General features: G+C 37.3%; 1 protein-coding gene across 2 annotated transcripts in view; it reads right to left on the reverse strand.

The window, feature by feature from the left end:
* Positions 1 to 15,582, reverse strand: part of adam22 (ADAM metallopeptidase domain 22) — a 79,394-nt gene that overhangs the window by 58,645 nt on the left and 5,167 nt on the right. For both annotated transcript variants that reach the window (XM_083530090.1, XM_083530089.1), the window contains exon 3: positions 11,880 to 11,956. In XM_083530090.1, the coding sequence (XP_083386216.1) occupies positions 11,880 to 11,956 (77 nt within the window). The remainder of the gene's footprint in view (positions 1 to 11,879; positions 11,957 to 15,582) is intronic.

A 15,582-nucleotide genomic window follows, 5' to 3' on the forward strand; every position in this document is an offset into this window, starting at 1 on the left:
AAAAAAAGTCTGTAGACCTTTTAGAAGGTTAATAATGAAATCAGAATCTACACACATTTCTTTAGAATGATACTAATTCTGTGAATTTCTAATCTAATTTGCACCCACGTAACACGTGTTCTGACGTGTGCACGTCTCAACATTTCAGTGATCATTACATGTTCCACAGCCTTATAAATGAGGGCGTAATAGAGAAGTACTGACTTAGAATACACCTGCTCATCATCAGCGTGTGTTGTGTTTCCCAGAGTGTTTTCTTTCCAGTTATTGCTTAGAAACAGGAATTTTTCCAATTTGCTTGTAACCAGTACTTCAGCTTTGTGCTGTTAAAGCCATTTGCTGAACAAACAAAGAAAAGATGATGTACATGACACTGCCTGGCAGTTCAGTGTTCTCACTGCATTAACGCAGCAAAGCATCAGCAGTTAATGATCAGGGGCCTCAGGATTAGCGGGTGTCAGGCTGCAAGGGAAAAACACTCAGCTGAAGTGTTATAGCCACTCACGGCTAGTGTGATACTGCTGTAAAAAAAGTGTGCTAAATAATGCACGTATCTAAGGTTAAAGCCTTTTTATCTATTGTTTTCTAAAGTAATGCAGCAGCAGTGTTCTAAAAAGTGTTTGCAATGGACATTTCTACATTAAAAATATAATTTAAATACATTACATGCATTTATATGTGAATGTTAGGGGTGTAACGCACACAAAATCCACGGTTCGGTCCGTACCTCGGTTATAAAGTTGCGGTCCGGTTCAATTTCACTACAGTTAGGGGTAAGACATGCAAAACATAAAATTGCTTGTCATTATTTGTTAACACGGTTTATTATTTTTAACATTTGTGAATTTTAAATAAAATGCCTGCTTGGTTAAATAATATATAAAAATATATTTTATAATATTAAAAAATGTAAATAAAAATAGAATAAATGTAATTAATGCAGTACACTTTTTATTAATCAAATTGAGTAATCAATTAAATTGGCACAAAAATTTTATTGATTTAATAAAAGTAAATAAATGGAAAAATGTAATGAAATAGTTTACATTTATTAGACCCCATTTGGGTAACATTTGGATTTATGCACGTGTGTGTGTGTTTTACATTTAATATTTAATTTACTACTTAACTGTTCTAATTATTTCAGCATACTTTAACAAATATCTTCATTCCTTTCATCCTTCATGCATTCATTCACTCCCTTGATATGCAGAATTTTCAGGATTTTCTCCTTTTAAGAGAAATTATTGAAGCTGGACATAAAATGCTGAAGAATCCATAGTGCCAGCTTTAGCCTCTAGCCACTTCCATGGACCAGTGCTGTGTGTAACGAACATTTTAGCTCTTTGAAATTTTGCTGTACGGCTTTAAAAGCCTGCAGCGTGTTACAGTATCATCCGGCCCCCTGAGAGTCCCAAACTGCAGCCTCAGCAAAGCAAAAGATATGGCTGTACCTTTATCTGAACCTCACCCACACACACAATAAATAAAACATGATATATACATTCAAAATACTAATTAATTATGATACAGGATTATATGTTTAAATATCTACAGAATGCCAGAACCTGAAATCTGATCTGTACTGTGAGTATCAAGCAGCTACAAGATGCAAGATGTGCACAGATCCAAAAATATACACACCTAATTTATCAGTGTCACCTAACCTGCACTCACAGTATGCAAGCTCATACTAAAATCTGTATCATGTCCCAATTATCGCTCATCTGCTCTTAGCAACAACAAAAAAAGTGCAGCATTTGTATATTCTATTATATGGATAAGTGAGGAATAAAACACAACAGCGACCAGCAACAGAGTGAAATCTGGCAAAAGAGTGAGGTGATGAGTGTGAAGATTATAATTCTTCCAACAGCAATTTGTCCTGAGGTATTTGATTTCTGTTCTACCACACTAATTTTGCTATGTCTAATGTTGTGGAACACAGAAGAAACAAGTTTGGTCATGTTTTTACTTACATTTGAATAGCTATAAACAGTTGTTCCCTCGCTCTCCTGTCTTTTGTCTCTCTTATTTGAAGTTAATACGTCCAAAGTTACGAAACATAGAATCTACCAAGTGCATTGTGGCCAGCACCATTGTCAAAGCTGCTGTTAAAGAAAATAAATCAACATCTTCTGACTAATTGGAATTGACACTTCAACAGCACTGTTACATGATACATTGGTGCAATAGTGGCATCTCTGCCATGTTCACTAATTAAAGCAGAAATTGAGGGTTTAATGTGGGTGCATAGGGTCACTCCTTTATCTGCCAGCCTTTCTTTGCTTTAAACAGGATCATGCTGTCAATTCATGCACACGCACATGCGCACACACACACACACACACACACACACACACACACACACACACACACACACACACACACACACACACAGAAAAGTAAAAAGTCATGACTGACAAAGACACACAATTACTTGAAACCACCGTGTTCCATGTTGCCACATTGTTTCTGGACAAAAGGGGATGTTGCCATAAAACACTAATGGAATCATTATCATTACTCAGATAGCAGACCTCTGATTTGGCCTGTCCTCCATTATGCCTGTCAATCTGCCATAAAATTGAGGTTAAAAGAGATGGAAAAGACCTCAATGTAATATGGGAGAAGGAAATGGAAAAATGGGCATTTGTACAGCTTTTTCATAAAATGCACTAAGACGTTTCAGTGACATTAATGTACAGTATACAATTCCACAGAATATAACTCGTTATATAAAATCTAGAACTAGTATAGCTGATTATACTCATGTTAATAAAATGCTGTGCTAACTATTTAAGGCTAGCAAAGCGATTTAGTCATAACCCTGACACACGCCATCATTTACTTATTAACCGTAGATCTTTCTTCAGAGTCTTGATAAAAATGCTAGTCTCAGTCAAAGGATACTAAAATCTAATTATATTAATTCAACGGTATCATTAAATTGTTACCTTAAAAATGGAAATTTTTGTGTGGAAGCCTGAGGTTTAGACAGCTATAAACAGTCATTATTGTATACAGTTGGATAACTAGCCACCTGTAATGAACTGACCTGAAATGCTGAAATGCTACAAACAGCATCATTAATTAAGGCAGAAAAACATGAATTTCAATGTGCCGATGACATACAGCAGTGTCGCCACACATGCTGGACACCATCTGAGCCAAACAAGTTTATCTAAGTCTCATTAGAACACAGGATATGGTATACAGTAATTCATGCTCTTGGAGATTTTCTTTTTAGCAAACTGTTTGCAGGCTTTCTTGTGAGCCAGCTTCAGAAGAGGCTTCCTTCTTGGACGACGGCCATGCTAACGGACTTGTTGCAGTGTGTGGCATGTGGTCTGATTACTGACAAGCAGACCTTCCACTTCTGCAACCTCTAAAGCAATGCTGGCAGCACTTACTGTATGCGTCTGTTTTATAAAGCCAGCTTTTTGATGGACACTTCGAGGTCTGTTCCAAGTGGAACCCGTCTTGGAAAACTCCACTTTACTGTAACTCAGTTACGGGGTGTTACCGGTATTCTTATAGCCTAGTCATTTTTGTGGAGAGCAACAATTCAAGAAATGTTGGCGTACCTTGCATAACTGCATGAACCCATATGGCACAATACATGTATGGTCACTACTTTACTCTGATGACTTGCACTGAATGGAGTCAGTTGATAATAAAATACTCAAATTACTGTCAGATTGTAAAGTGTAAATAAAGTTTGTTTTATTTTTGTAAAAAATTTTAATAAAAGATTAGTCATGGAAGAAAACTGTCCAAGCTACAACAAATGGTATGGCGACAGTAGGGTTTAAGTCATTTTCTTGGTTAAAAAAAATAAACGAAAAACGAAAAAGGTAAGACATTTTTAATTCACTAAAATGACACAAAAAAAAAACACACACATTTGTTTAATCCTTATATTTAGCTAATGCCCTAGTGTCAGGTCATTGACAGACTTGTGGTCTTCAAACATGGCTGACCTGGTCTCCAATTCCCACGAGTTACTACACATCCACTGTTTAAAAGGCCTTTTTTGGCCGACTGTAAAGTAATACACTTAGGTGCTTTTGTCTCTTTACCAAGCCTTTGTGTCCTATTTTCTAATTTTGACTGGTATGGTTCTTAGTTCTGAATTCTAGCCTGTATATTCTAACTATACTGTTCATTTAACGCCTGAATATGTTGCCTGTCTAATGATTCTGAGCCTGCTTGCTGATTCTGTGCTTTTGACTATGTCTTTATTAAATCTGTCAAGCATCTGTCCAGCATTTATTAAATGACACTGACGTTTTTGACAGGCCAGAAAACCAAATACACAGATTACATAATAAAGTGCACACAGAAACCAAAGACCTGGTATACAAAATATATTACACACATCAAAAGTGCACAGAAGAGACTGCAGAAGCTAGTGCTGTTGATTGTGAAGGTATGTGGAACCTTTAGCGATGTAGATAATCTAAACCATCACTGCGACGCAATGTGGCGTAACAGCAGTTCAAGTAAAAGGCTTTAATCTTTTATCTGGTACTGTAGAAAAAGTTTTAGTCACATTCTTAAGCACAATAACACCTATTTTCTTGATACTGAGGATTGAGCAGCAGATAGTATCTAATCTGAGGGTCTTGCACTAGATAACGTCATGCTACATAAATTGTCAGTAGATTATGCGTGTTAAGGAGTACTGGTGATCTTGTGGCTTTGATTTGGAAAGCTGTGAGGTTTTTTTTTCTATTCAGTTTAAAATACAGTCTTGAATTTACTTTGAATGTGTATGGATTGATCTTTACAGTGAGAAAGGGCACAGCACAAACCACACTTTCGAAAGACCTTGAATACCGTTTTTCTAGCATAGAGAGCAGAATGAACAAATCGTATATGCAGCACCTATCGATCGAAAGTGGTTCGTACTGAATTTTTTTTCCCCGTACTTGCGTTATACTTTAAACTATTCAAACCTAATTGGTTTGACAAGAATAAAATACAGATCCATCCAACATGAATACAAAGAGATGGAAAACAAAGGTGACCGTTTTCACTGGAGATGGGGGAGGGGTTTTGTTCTCGCACCACCCCCTCAATCCCAGCCCTGTTTATAAAATATGAAATTTTCCTAGTATTTTAAACATATCACCTTTGTTTATGTTCAGCCATATATTTGTTAGTTGTTACAGTGTTTATTTGCTGGATACTATACTGGGTCAAAATAAACGATCATCTCATTAATCCAATGTAAGCATTAACAATAGGATGACATGGTGGGGTGAATGTCACTGCAGCCTTTTTCATTATTTTTTCTCTCACACAAAAACATACTGATGTGTTTTTTTTTTTTCTCAGTATTGCTCTCCTCTCAATTCAGATTACCCGTCTTCTGCTTGATAATCATGTCTGGAGGCGTGCTCTGCTCCTCCACCTCCACAACGCAGACCTAAGAGTGCATGAAGGACGCAGAGGTTCCGTCTTTTTCTTTTCAACCTCCTCTTGCACCATCGCTCCATCTAGGCAGCACGGCGTTCTCTTTCTTTTATTTTTGCTTCCATTAAACGCATTGTTAACCGCTGATATAATCTGTAATGTCCCACGCTGAGGAAGCAACATAGTGTTAAGGATGTGTAATGTAGACACAGTTTAAACAGGATGAGGATGGATGCATTTGGTGTATGTGATTCGCATTAAGAGAACAGACATATTAATGGTTTCAGCTTTTTTAGGTCTCTCTCTCTCTCTCTCTCTCTCTCTCTCTCTCTCTCTCTCTCTCTCTCTCTCTCTCTCTCTCTCTCTCTCTCTCTCTCTCTCTCTCTCTATATATATATATATATATATATATATATATATATATAGTGTATGTATATATTTCAGGAGTGTAACGTACATGTTTTTGTATTAAACCATTTTAGTACATGACTTTCAGTAAAAAAAAATTAGAAAATATGCAACCATTGTTTTTTGTGGTTCTTATTGTTAGAATTTTTCCTCACAAACCGCAAGTTTCTTTAGAGTGTGTGTGTGTGTGTGTGTGTGTGTGTGTGTGTGTGTGTGTGTGTGTGTGTGTGTGTGTGTTTCATATACATAGAAAGAGAGAGAGAAAGAGAGAGAAAGAGAGATGGAGAGAGAGATAGAGAGGCGTGTACAGGGTTTAATAAGGACCCCCATCTTAAAAATAGTAGCCAGGAGGCAGAAAGGAATTGGGATGAAGATTGGCTCTCCTGCAGCTCTTATATATTCCTGACACACCTGAGCCCCATGGTGCTTCTGTAAAACCAATATCACACAAAATTCTTAGGTTCAGCCTTTTTCACTACCACATGTCACACTGTTCACAACTGTTTTTTAATAGTTGGAGTAGTCTAGGGTTAGGGTTAGGTTTTGTATTCTGTGGCAAAAGTGATGCTCTAAACAGAAGTAAAATCACAGATATGAGGGATTTCTGCATGCTGCGGTCCGAAGTTTACGCCAAGCTCGGTACTTTTTTCACAGACGTCATCCGTATTCAAAAGAGCCGACGAAAACATAGCAAGTACAACAAAACAAAATCCCAAGTGGATACAAATCGGCAAACTCACCACTCCTGGGCTACATCCACTGACACACACCGTCTCTCTCTCTCTCTCTCTTTCTCTCTCACACACACACACACACACAATCAAACTGGCCGCAGTGAAATTAATTCTGATCTACAAATGCAGAGATTTTGACCATTGGTATAAAAATTAGGGAATAACTCACTTCCCAGCTGTGTGTGTGTGTGTGTGTGTGTGTGTGTGTGTGTGTGTGTGTGTGTGTGTGTGTGTGTGTGTGTTTATGATTATCAGATTTTTTTTTTTTTTTTTCACTAACCCACACAAAATGAGAATTAAAAGCATTTTGCATAAACATTCAGGATCGCAGCCTGAAACCACAAGTTTACACCGAACCAGAACCACCCACATAACTCTGTATGACTCAACAAAAAAGAAATCCCAAATCTCAGAGATAAATATTTCAAATAAATATTTGAAATAAGAAATAAAAAAAAAAAAATTATATACATTTTAAATTATAGTCATTAATGTCTGAAAATTATTTTGTGTAATACTTAATCATGGCTGTAGTTGTGTTGAAGTTATTTGTTGTTTGTATCTGCCTACATTTCCTGCACCTTATATTGTTTGCAGTTTTGCAAGTAGGGTAAAATTAGTGTACATTTTATGCAATTAACTTAGAATTAGGGTATTCAAAGCACATTGTCTGCAATTCTGCAATAAGGGTAAATATAGTACATTTTTCACAGGTAGAGTAGAACTAGAATTCTTAAAGTACATTTTCTACAATTCTAAAATTAGGGTAGAATTAGAGTAGAAAAAGGGGTACTTTTCTGCATTTAGGGTAGAATTAGGGTAAGTTATGTACATTTTGTGCAATTCTGCAATTAATATAGAATTACAGTAATTAGGGTAAATTTTCTGCAGTTAGGTTAGAATTAGGGTAGAATTAAAGTAATGCTTCCCTATTGTCCAAATAATAAATAAATAAAAGCACATACAATTAAATAAGTGTGTGTTTGTTTCATTTAATGCTACAGCTTCCGTTTAAGGCCGGCGTGCTGTGTTTCTTTTTGGCCTTATGGTCTGTTGTCATGGCGATGTTGGATAATTGAAAATGGAGAAACCCCCTATTTTTGTCGACTCCCCTCTTATGTAGCACTCGACTTCATTAGTCACAATGCGCACAGGCTGGGTGTGTGTGTGTGTGTGTGTGTGTGTGTGTGTGTGTGTGTGTGTGTGTGTGTGTGTGTGTGTGTGTGTGTAAGTGTTAGAGACAGGGGGTGTTCTCTCTCTCTCTCTCGTTCTCTGGGTTATACAGATAAGACTAGTGACATTAAAAAAAAAATCTTTTAGCATTATTTCTTAGAATCAGCCGCCTTTGAATAAAAGATGATCTGAGCAGCTGAGGTACAGCTTCAACAAAGTAAAGCTCTGATCAAAAAAACTATTGTGAATATTTGAAAATATTCCTATCAGCCCTGTCCCCCTCCTCCACTTCAGTCATCAAGCGTTGAACGCAGTGAAGGTCAGTGATCATTCAGAACAAAGATGGACTCTTGGAGGGGGGGTTCAGCCATGTATACACACACACACAAACACACAAACACACACACACACACACACACACACACACACACACACACACACACACACACACAAATGGAGAACTTGATATGAAAACACATGACAAAGAAAGGGAGTGGATTTCAACTGATAAGGATTGTGGAGCGATTAATCAGTAGCTGTTTATTGTACTGGATTCTGGAGCTTGAAAACAAAAGGCTAACAACCCAGAGAGAGAGAGAGAGAGAGAGAAAGAGTGAGAGAGTGAGAGAGAGAGAGAGAGAGAGAGAGAGAGAGAGAGAGAGAGAGAGAGAGAGAGAGAGAGAGAGAGAGAGAGAGAGAGAGCACAGAAGAATCATGACAACCTAAATTATATAAACCTAAATTATTGGGACACTTGAATCTTCCAACCATGTGCTCTTCTTCCACAAACTGTAACCACAAAGTTGGAGACACACGATGTATAGGATTGTATTCTTCACTTGGACTAGGAGTCCCAAATCTGTTCCAGCATGACAATGCCCCTGTGCACAAAGCCAACTCAATGAAGATATGCTTTATTTTGGTTGAAATGGAACATCATATACTTTATATTAATATATATTTCAATATAATTAAAGTGTCCATCTAATTTAATTTACCTTACACTAAACACTGAGGAACTCAAGTCAAGGCTGAAAGTGCTAAACCTAAAGACATAACAGATACTCTACTCATTTGGGATAGATAAGGTTTGGTTATTTAAATCCCTTCACATTTTGCTCACATACAATACACATACAAAGAGATGCTTAGCTCTAATTTAATTCTATACGGTAATGTAGTTCCATCTGAAACAGGAAATCGCAGCTAATAGCTTTTCAAAATACGCTACACAAACCCTGAATCTGAACAAACCCTGAAGATACTAAAACAATTTTCAAACAATTTTAATGATATTTTCATACTTTGTATATCTTAAAGAATACACTATATGGACAAAAGTATTGAGACATTGGACTGCTATAGAGCTCTGGCCTCAACCCCACTAAACACCTTTGGGTTGAATTGGAATGCCTGACTGCACCCCAGGTGTCAGAGAACCACCAGCCAGGCCTCCCTCCAAGGCTCACACTCTCACTCAGCCTTGCTCTGCTACTAATCACCTACACCTGTCCTACTTCTGCTAATCACCTACACCTGTTTCCTATTTACCTATCTCTTTTATAAGGTTCCTATTCCGCATCATTCACGGTCCGATCTACCAGTTACAACCATAGATCATTCTGACTTTCTACCTCTCTTGTTCCCTACGCTTCCATGCTCCCTGTGCTTCCATGCTTCCTGTGCTTCCATGCTTCCTGTGCTTCCATGCTTCCATGCTCTTGGCTACGCTTCTAAGGAGCACTAGTCGGGAGGACTGAATGAGGACTGGAATGTTTTGTTTTATTTACTTTTTTTCTCAAGCCAGAAAAAAATTTGAATAATTTTTAATGATTAAGACATTTTGAGTAATATTGTATGAGTTTGTTAGATAGCATTACATAGGATGATTAGTTGAAAACCCATAATCCAACTCTCTGTAATAATGCTGAAAAATCCACTTCTCAATTGAACACACGTGAAAAGAGTCTAAATATGCACAAAATTTGTGAAGGCCCTAGCAACATCTAAAATAAGTAGATATGCCCAGAGAAATATGGAATTCCTTTGAGTCACAGAATCACATTATTTTGTGATTATTTCAAGACCATAAACACTATTGTATGATCCATACCCACTAATCTCCAGTATTACACATACTCACACTCATTCACATTTTCTGCACCAGTACTTCACCACACTTATACACAGACATGATCGTGCTCGTCATTAAATTTACAACAGAACAATTCTATGATGTTCAAACTGCAAATTTGGTTTGTATATTTGAATATATTTTTTGTGTGTGTGTGAATTGAAGTCCTGTAATGGGATTAGCATAATATCAGTCTATGTCAGATGTAATGGTTTTCTATTACTGTTAAATTACAGTGAATGGTATAACAATTACTGAGTACCTTACAACACACACACACACACACACACACACACACACACACACACACACACACACACACACACACACACACACACACACACATACCAGGTTCACAAAGAGCCTTTTGGAGACATAAAGAGGGTCATATATTAAAAGGGAAATGTTCTTCATGCTGGGTATTGAAGGGCCTTCTGAAATATTCACGATGGTACATTATTATAGTTCGCCCACAATTTGCCAGTAGTTCCGTTGTGTGTGTAAGAGATGGCAATTATCACTGCAGGTTAGTAGCAGAGCAAAAGTTCGGAAAAGTGTAATTGAGCGCTGTGTGAGTACAGCAATGGCCAAACTTTTATGAATAACTAATACATTTTGGCTAATTACATTTCTCAAAAGCCTTTTTTTTTTACTACCAAACCTTTTTTTACTAACAGACAAGATAAAATAAAGTAAGATAAAAGAGAGATGATAATAATAAGGGAAGAAAATATTAACAAGGGAAGGAAAGGCGGACGGAGAGAAGAAAGAAACAAAAAAGGAAGGAAGGAAGGAAGGAAGGAAGGAAGGAAGGAAGGAAGGAAGGAAGGAAGGAAGGAAGGAAGGAAGGAAGGAAGAGTTTAAGAAGGAAAAATTAAGAGACTACAGAAAAGTGGAGGGACTAAAGGAAAGAGGGTGGGAGGGAAAGGTGGAAAGAATGGAAAGGTGAATGAAAATAAAGAAAGAATGAAGAAATTAAGATAGGAAAGAAACAAGGCAAGAAGGAAGGAAGGAATGAAAAATGACGATTGTAAGGAAGGAAGTAAAGGACTGGAGGACAACAGGACATGCTATATTATAAATGCTAAATGTTCTTATTTATTGCAATATAAATATAAAGAAAAGTAGAGAAGAAGACAAGGGTTTAATTTTGGGCCAGTTTTCCAGACTAGGATTAAACCTTATCATAAACATGAAATGGCTATTTAAACAGGACTAAGACTAAATCTGGTTCTATAATTTGTCTTAATCTAGATTTACATGATTTTACTTCAGAAGTAGACTGGGGTTTTAAAAACCTCTGAGGGGAAAGTTGAATGTTGTCAAAGGCAGTGCTGAAACTAAGCCTATTAGTAGGAAGCAGACAGAAAACAGACAGAAAACAACAGACAAAAGATTATTAGTGACTGCAAACTTGTAGGTAATTTAATGAGCCAGAAAAGTGTAAAAAAGTCGCAAAGATTTAAGGTAAAGGGTGAGGGATGATGGCATGACTGATGATGGGGATTCTCACATCCGAAGAAAACAAATAGATAAGTACTGTTTTATGTGCAGCAGAGGCTAGCCTAGCACTGGGGTCATTGCTCCCTGTGCATTCCTTCATAAATATGCAGATGCTTACAGTCTTACAGTCGCTAGACTCGCTGTCGGCACAGAGAAAGAGCGCAAGAGAAAGTAAGAGAGATGATTTCCCATCAGCCGGATGTAGTGATCGATAGGACTCTAGGCAAGGATCCTCTCCTGAGGTTTCAACATAAATCTCCAGCCATTATGATCCAGCAGTCCATCAGTAGCTCTAAAACGATCGACAAAGGGTCTCCACTCTTTCCAAAAGTAAAATAAAAAAACTTCTACCCACATTATTCATATCATCCAGAGCATCTTAATCATTACAGCAAGCATGCTGATGTTATGACCATGTAATAATGCCATTTGTGAGCTTGTCATAGCACACATGTTGAGAAATTACAATTCAAACAGTGAAGAAAGGGTGTACTTCAGGTACTCACTGATTCAGTTCCAGGTCTAGGATGAAAGTCTGGTTGAAGGCTTTGACCTGGAAACTGGCTTGGGCCAAATGATTCTTCTGTAAAGGACAGAGCAAAGGTTAGGGTTAGGGTTAAGCTAATGTGGCTAAGCCAAGTTTTCTCAAGAATTTGAAATTATAAACAAACATAAAAAGGAGAAGAAAAATGTAGAAGGAGAAGAGAAAAAAGAAGAAGAAGAAGCATCTTTCAAACTCTAAAGTACAGTGGCTATTAAAAGTTTGGTCACCTATTCTAGTTATGTTTGAGATGTATGCATGTTCCTTTTATTTATATGCAAAAAACGAAGTAAAAGGCAAAGACAGATGAGGATTAGACGGTGAATGACTGGAAGAAAGTTGACAAATGAGATCAAATGTGATATTTTGGCTCTAACAAAAGAACTTCTGTAAGATGAAGAACAGGAGGGAAGATGTTAGCAGACTGCCTCAACACCCACAGTCAGACATGGAGGTGCAAGCTTAATAGTTTGGGGCTGTTTTAGAGCAGGGAAAGTTGGAAACTTATTCCAGATGAAAGGAATACTGAACCAAGATGGTTACAATTCCATACTTCAATACCATGCAATTCTGCCTGGACTGAGGCTAATTGAACCAACTTCACGATACAACAAGACAATGTCCCAAAGCATTAATCTAAGCTCTGTAAACATTATTTAGAGAACATACAGTCGGCTGGAGTGTTATCTCTTACACCTGGGGTGTCAAACTCAAATTCACAGTGGGCCAAAATTAAAAACTGGGCCGAGGCCGAGGGCCAAGGGCAGAGGGACGAGGGTCAAACTCAATATTTATTCAAAAATTGACTGCAATTGTGCATGTTTTTCGTCTCTCCAGATATGTAATGTTGAACCTTTTCATATGGAAACAAACTCTAGTTTTTCATAAACATTGAATCTGAAACAACAAAAGTTTAATATTATTAACACATGAGAAATTAAATTTGAAATAAAACATCAGTGGTATTTGTTTCTTATTATCTCTCTCTCTCTCTCTCTCTCTCTCTCTCTCGCCTTTTAAATTCCTTTTTAATGTAAACCTTTTTTCACAGGCCAACAACAAAACAACCAAAAATAATAATAATTTCCTTCAATTAAAAAAGCAATCTTTTAACTATTAAAAGTTCATGCCTTGGAGTAGAAAAAAGTGCATAAAGACAACATTCATTCAAGCTCAGTTTGCTACACTCTGATTTACTCTGATTGGTTGAAGTCAGATACCTGCATCTCTTCTTAGATACAAGTGCATCATGTCGGGGTTTAGGCTCTGAGCTGAGGAAATACTCAGGATTGAGTGAAGATGTTCATCAGTGAGACTCCTGAGTGTTGTTTTGTTCATTAAAGAGAACAGTTACACTCACACAGATGTGTGCTGCTGATCATAGAGAGGATTTGAGCAGCTTGGGCACGGAGTTGGAGCAGTGTGTCGGGGAGGAAACATGGAAAGTGTGCAGCACACACAGAGTCGTACTTTGACTTGAGCGTGTCTCTACACTGGAGTTCAATCAGCTCCATTTGGAGGTTGGTTGGTGCGCTTTCCACGTCAACCACAAACGGATTACTGAGCAGTTCAAATCTGCATTTCTGGGCTTCAAAGTCAGTAAATCACCAGATAAATTCAGCGCTGAGTAGGCGGAGTTTTTCAGCACAGAGTTTTTCAGCGGTCTCGACTGACGCGACTACGAACTAACAAAGCATTCTGGGATTTGTAGTATTAGCGGTGTATGCGCTATATACTGGCGGGCCAGCTCTAATACACATTTGATATGACCTCGCGGGCCTGAGTTTGACACCCCTGTCTTACACGGAATGGCCTGCCCAGCCACTGCATCTAATTCCTAATGAACTGCTCTGGGATGAACTGGATCACAAGGTCATAAATAAATCTTCAACAAGCAAAGAACTCTTTTGGCATGTTGTACAAAAGGTACAGCAAAGTATTACAGCTAAATGTATGGAGAAACAAACTGTCCAGATGCCAAGACCATGTAAAACTATTATTCATGCTAAGGGAGGATTTTTCAATGGAAATAAACTGGAACATCTGTACATTTATATATTTGTTTGATCAAAGTAAATCTCAGTTAAATTACCTATTTTGTCACATATAAATAAAAGACTAGGTGTTTCCAAACTTTTCATAGGCAATGTATGTTTACAAGCATTTCAGTTTTGATATTAATAAAAATTTTTAAGATATTTCAAAGTAATTCCAACTGTAATATATACAATTACTCATTCAAATACTTCATTGTTTCTATAGTAACAATACACTTAGACATAAGTCACATGATTTAAAAGTGAAGACAAACAGATTTGAAGAAAGAAATTGTTTCTTGAAAAATAATTTTGTATAATCCTTCATAAGGTAAACATTTTCAGATTAAAAAAACCTTGGTGGAAGGAGTCTTAGTCTTAGGAGTTTTAGTGCTTTGTCACAGCTGTAGGTTTTCCATCACAGGAAAATCTTTTAAAAATTTTTTTTTTTTTTTTATGTTTTGCAAATTTTCATTAGTATGACAAGCTGTTTTTTTTTTTTTTTTTTTCGCTTAATAACTTCATGAGACTAAATAAGACGATAGAATTATTGTTTATAGCCATTGTAATGTGAATGGCATCATGGACTAATGGACATGGATTTATGAAAGTATAATAATTAAAAGGGTCGATTCCATTGCCATGTGTTCCATTCGATAGAAATATATCCAATCAAAAAAAAAAGCTGTTCTTTTGACTAAAAGAAAAAAAAAATGTCTCAAATATCGTCCCGAAAAATTCGTATCTGAAACTTCTAACTGATTTGAATTTTAACTTGAGCCTATTTACAAATAAAATAACTACAAAATGACACTTTTTTCCAATTTAATAGAAATGGTAGGAAAATGGGACTAGAAACAAAAATTTTCAATATTTTTAATAACAAAAGAAAAACGTGTTTAAGGTAAAAGCTTTGGGGGGGTGGTTGTGGTCTAATTGGTTTTAATTCACTGCAGCTCTGCTGTGAACACAGAGGCTGGTGGCGTTGTGATTGTGCCGCTGGTTAATTCAGTGTCCGCGTGGTCCCATATGGCTCAGGCTTTATAACAGCCCCCTCAGGGAAAGAGAGAAAGCATTTGGCTCACAGCACATTGTTCTTGTGGCATTCAGTCTATGTGTGTGAGAAGGGAGCAATCGAAGTGTGTGCATAGATTGGAGTCCCAACCTTAATCTGACATTTCCCAAAGGACTCACCAAGGCTGGAGGTAAAAAGGGGAAAGGGGGTTTCCTCAAAACTTCACCCGTGAACGACCTGTAACGTGGCCCTTCCCCCTCTAATACATTTCTGCCCACGTGCCTAGAAGGCATGCCCAAAATCTGTCTATTGTCTCGGATGTGAACAAGGTGTTGCCTCTACACAAATACCAACCCACATGCATCAGACTGCATCAGACCTTCCATGCATAAATCACATTAAAGTATGATTCAAAGTGTTTGGAGCGAGGAGGTATTGTGTAAGAAGAGACTAGAGTTTCCAGTTCAGGTTCTCTGTACGTTCATCTTTCTCACATTGATTGCTTGGCCTCGTTCACCTCTCCAAATGTACTCTATCTTCACAAAATTCACAGTGGGCCCGTATTGTTGATGCCCTAATTTAAATAATGCTAAATGTAGGAAGCTATCAGACTCCGA

The sequence above is a fragment of the Silurus aristotelis genome (assembly GCF_946808225.1).
Source record: "Silurus aristotelis genome assembly, chromosome: 25".
Classification (NCBI taxonomy): Eukaryota; Metazoa; Chordata; class Actinopteri; order Siluriformes; family Siluridae; genus Silurus; species Silurus aristotelis.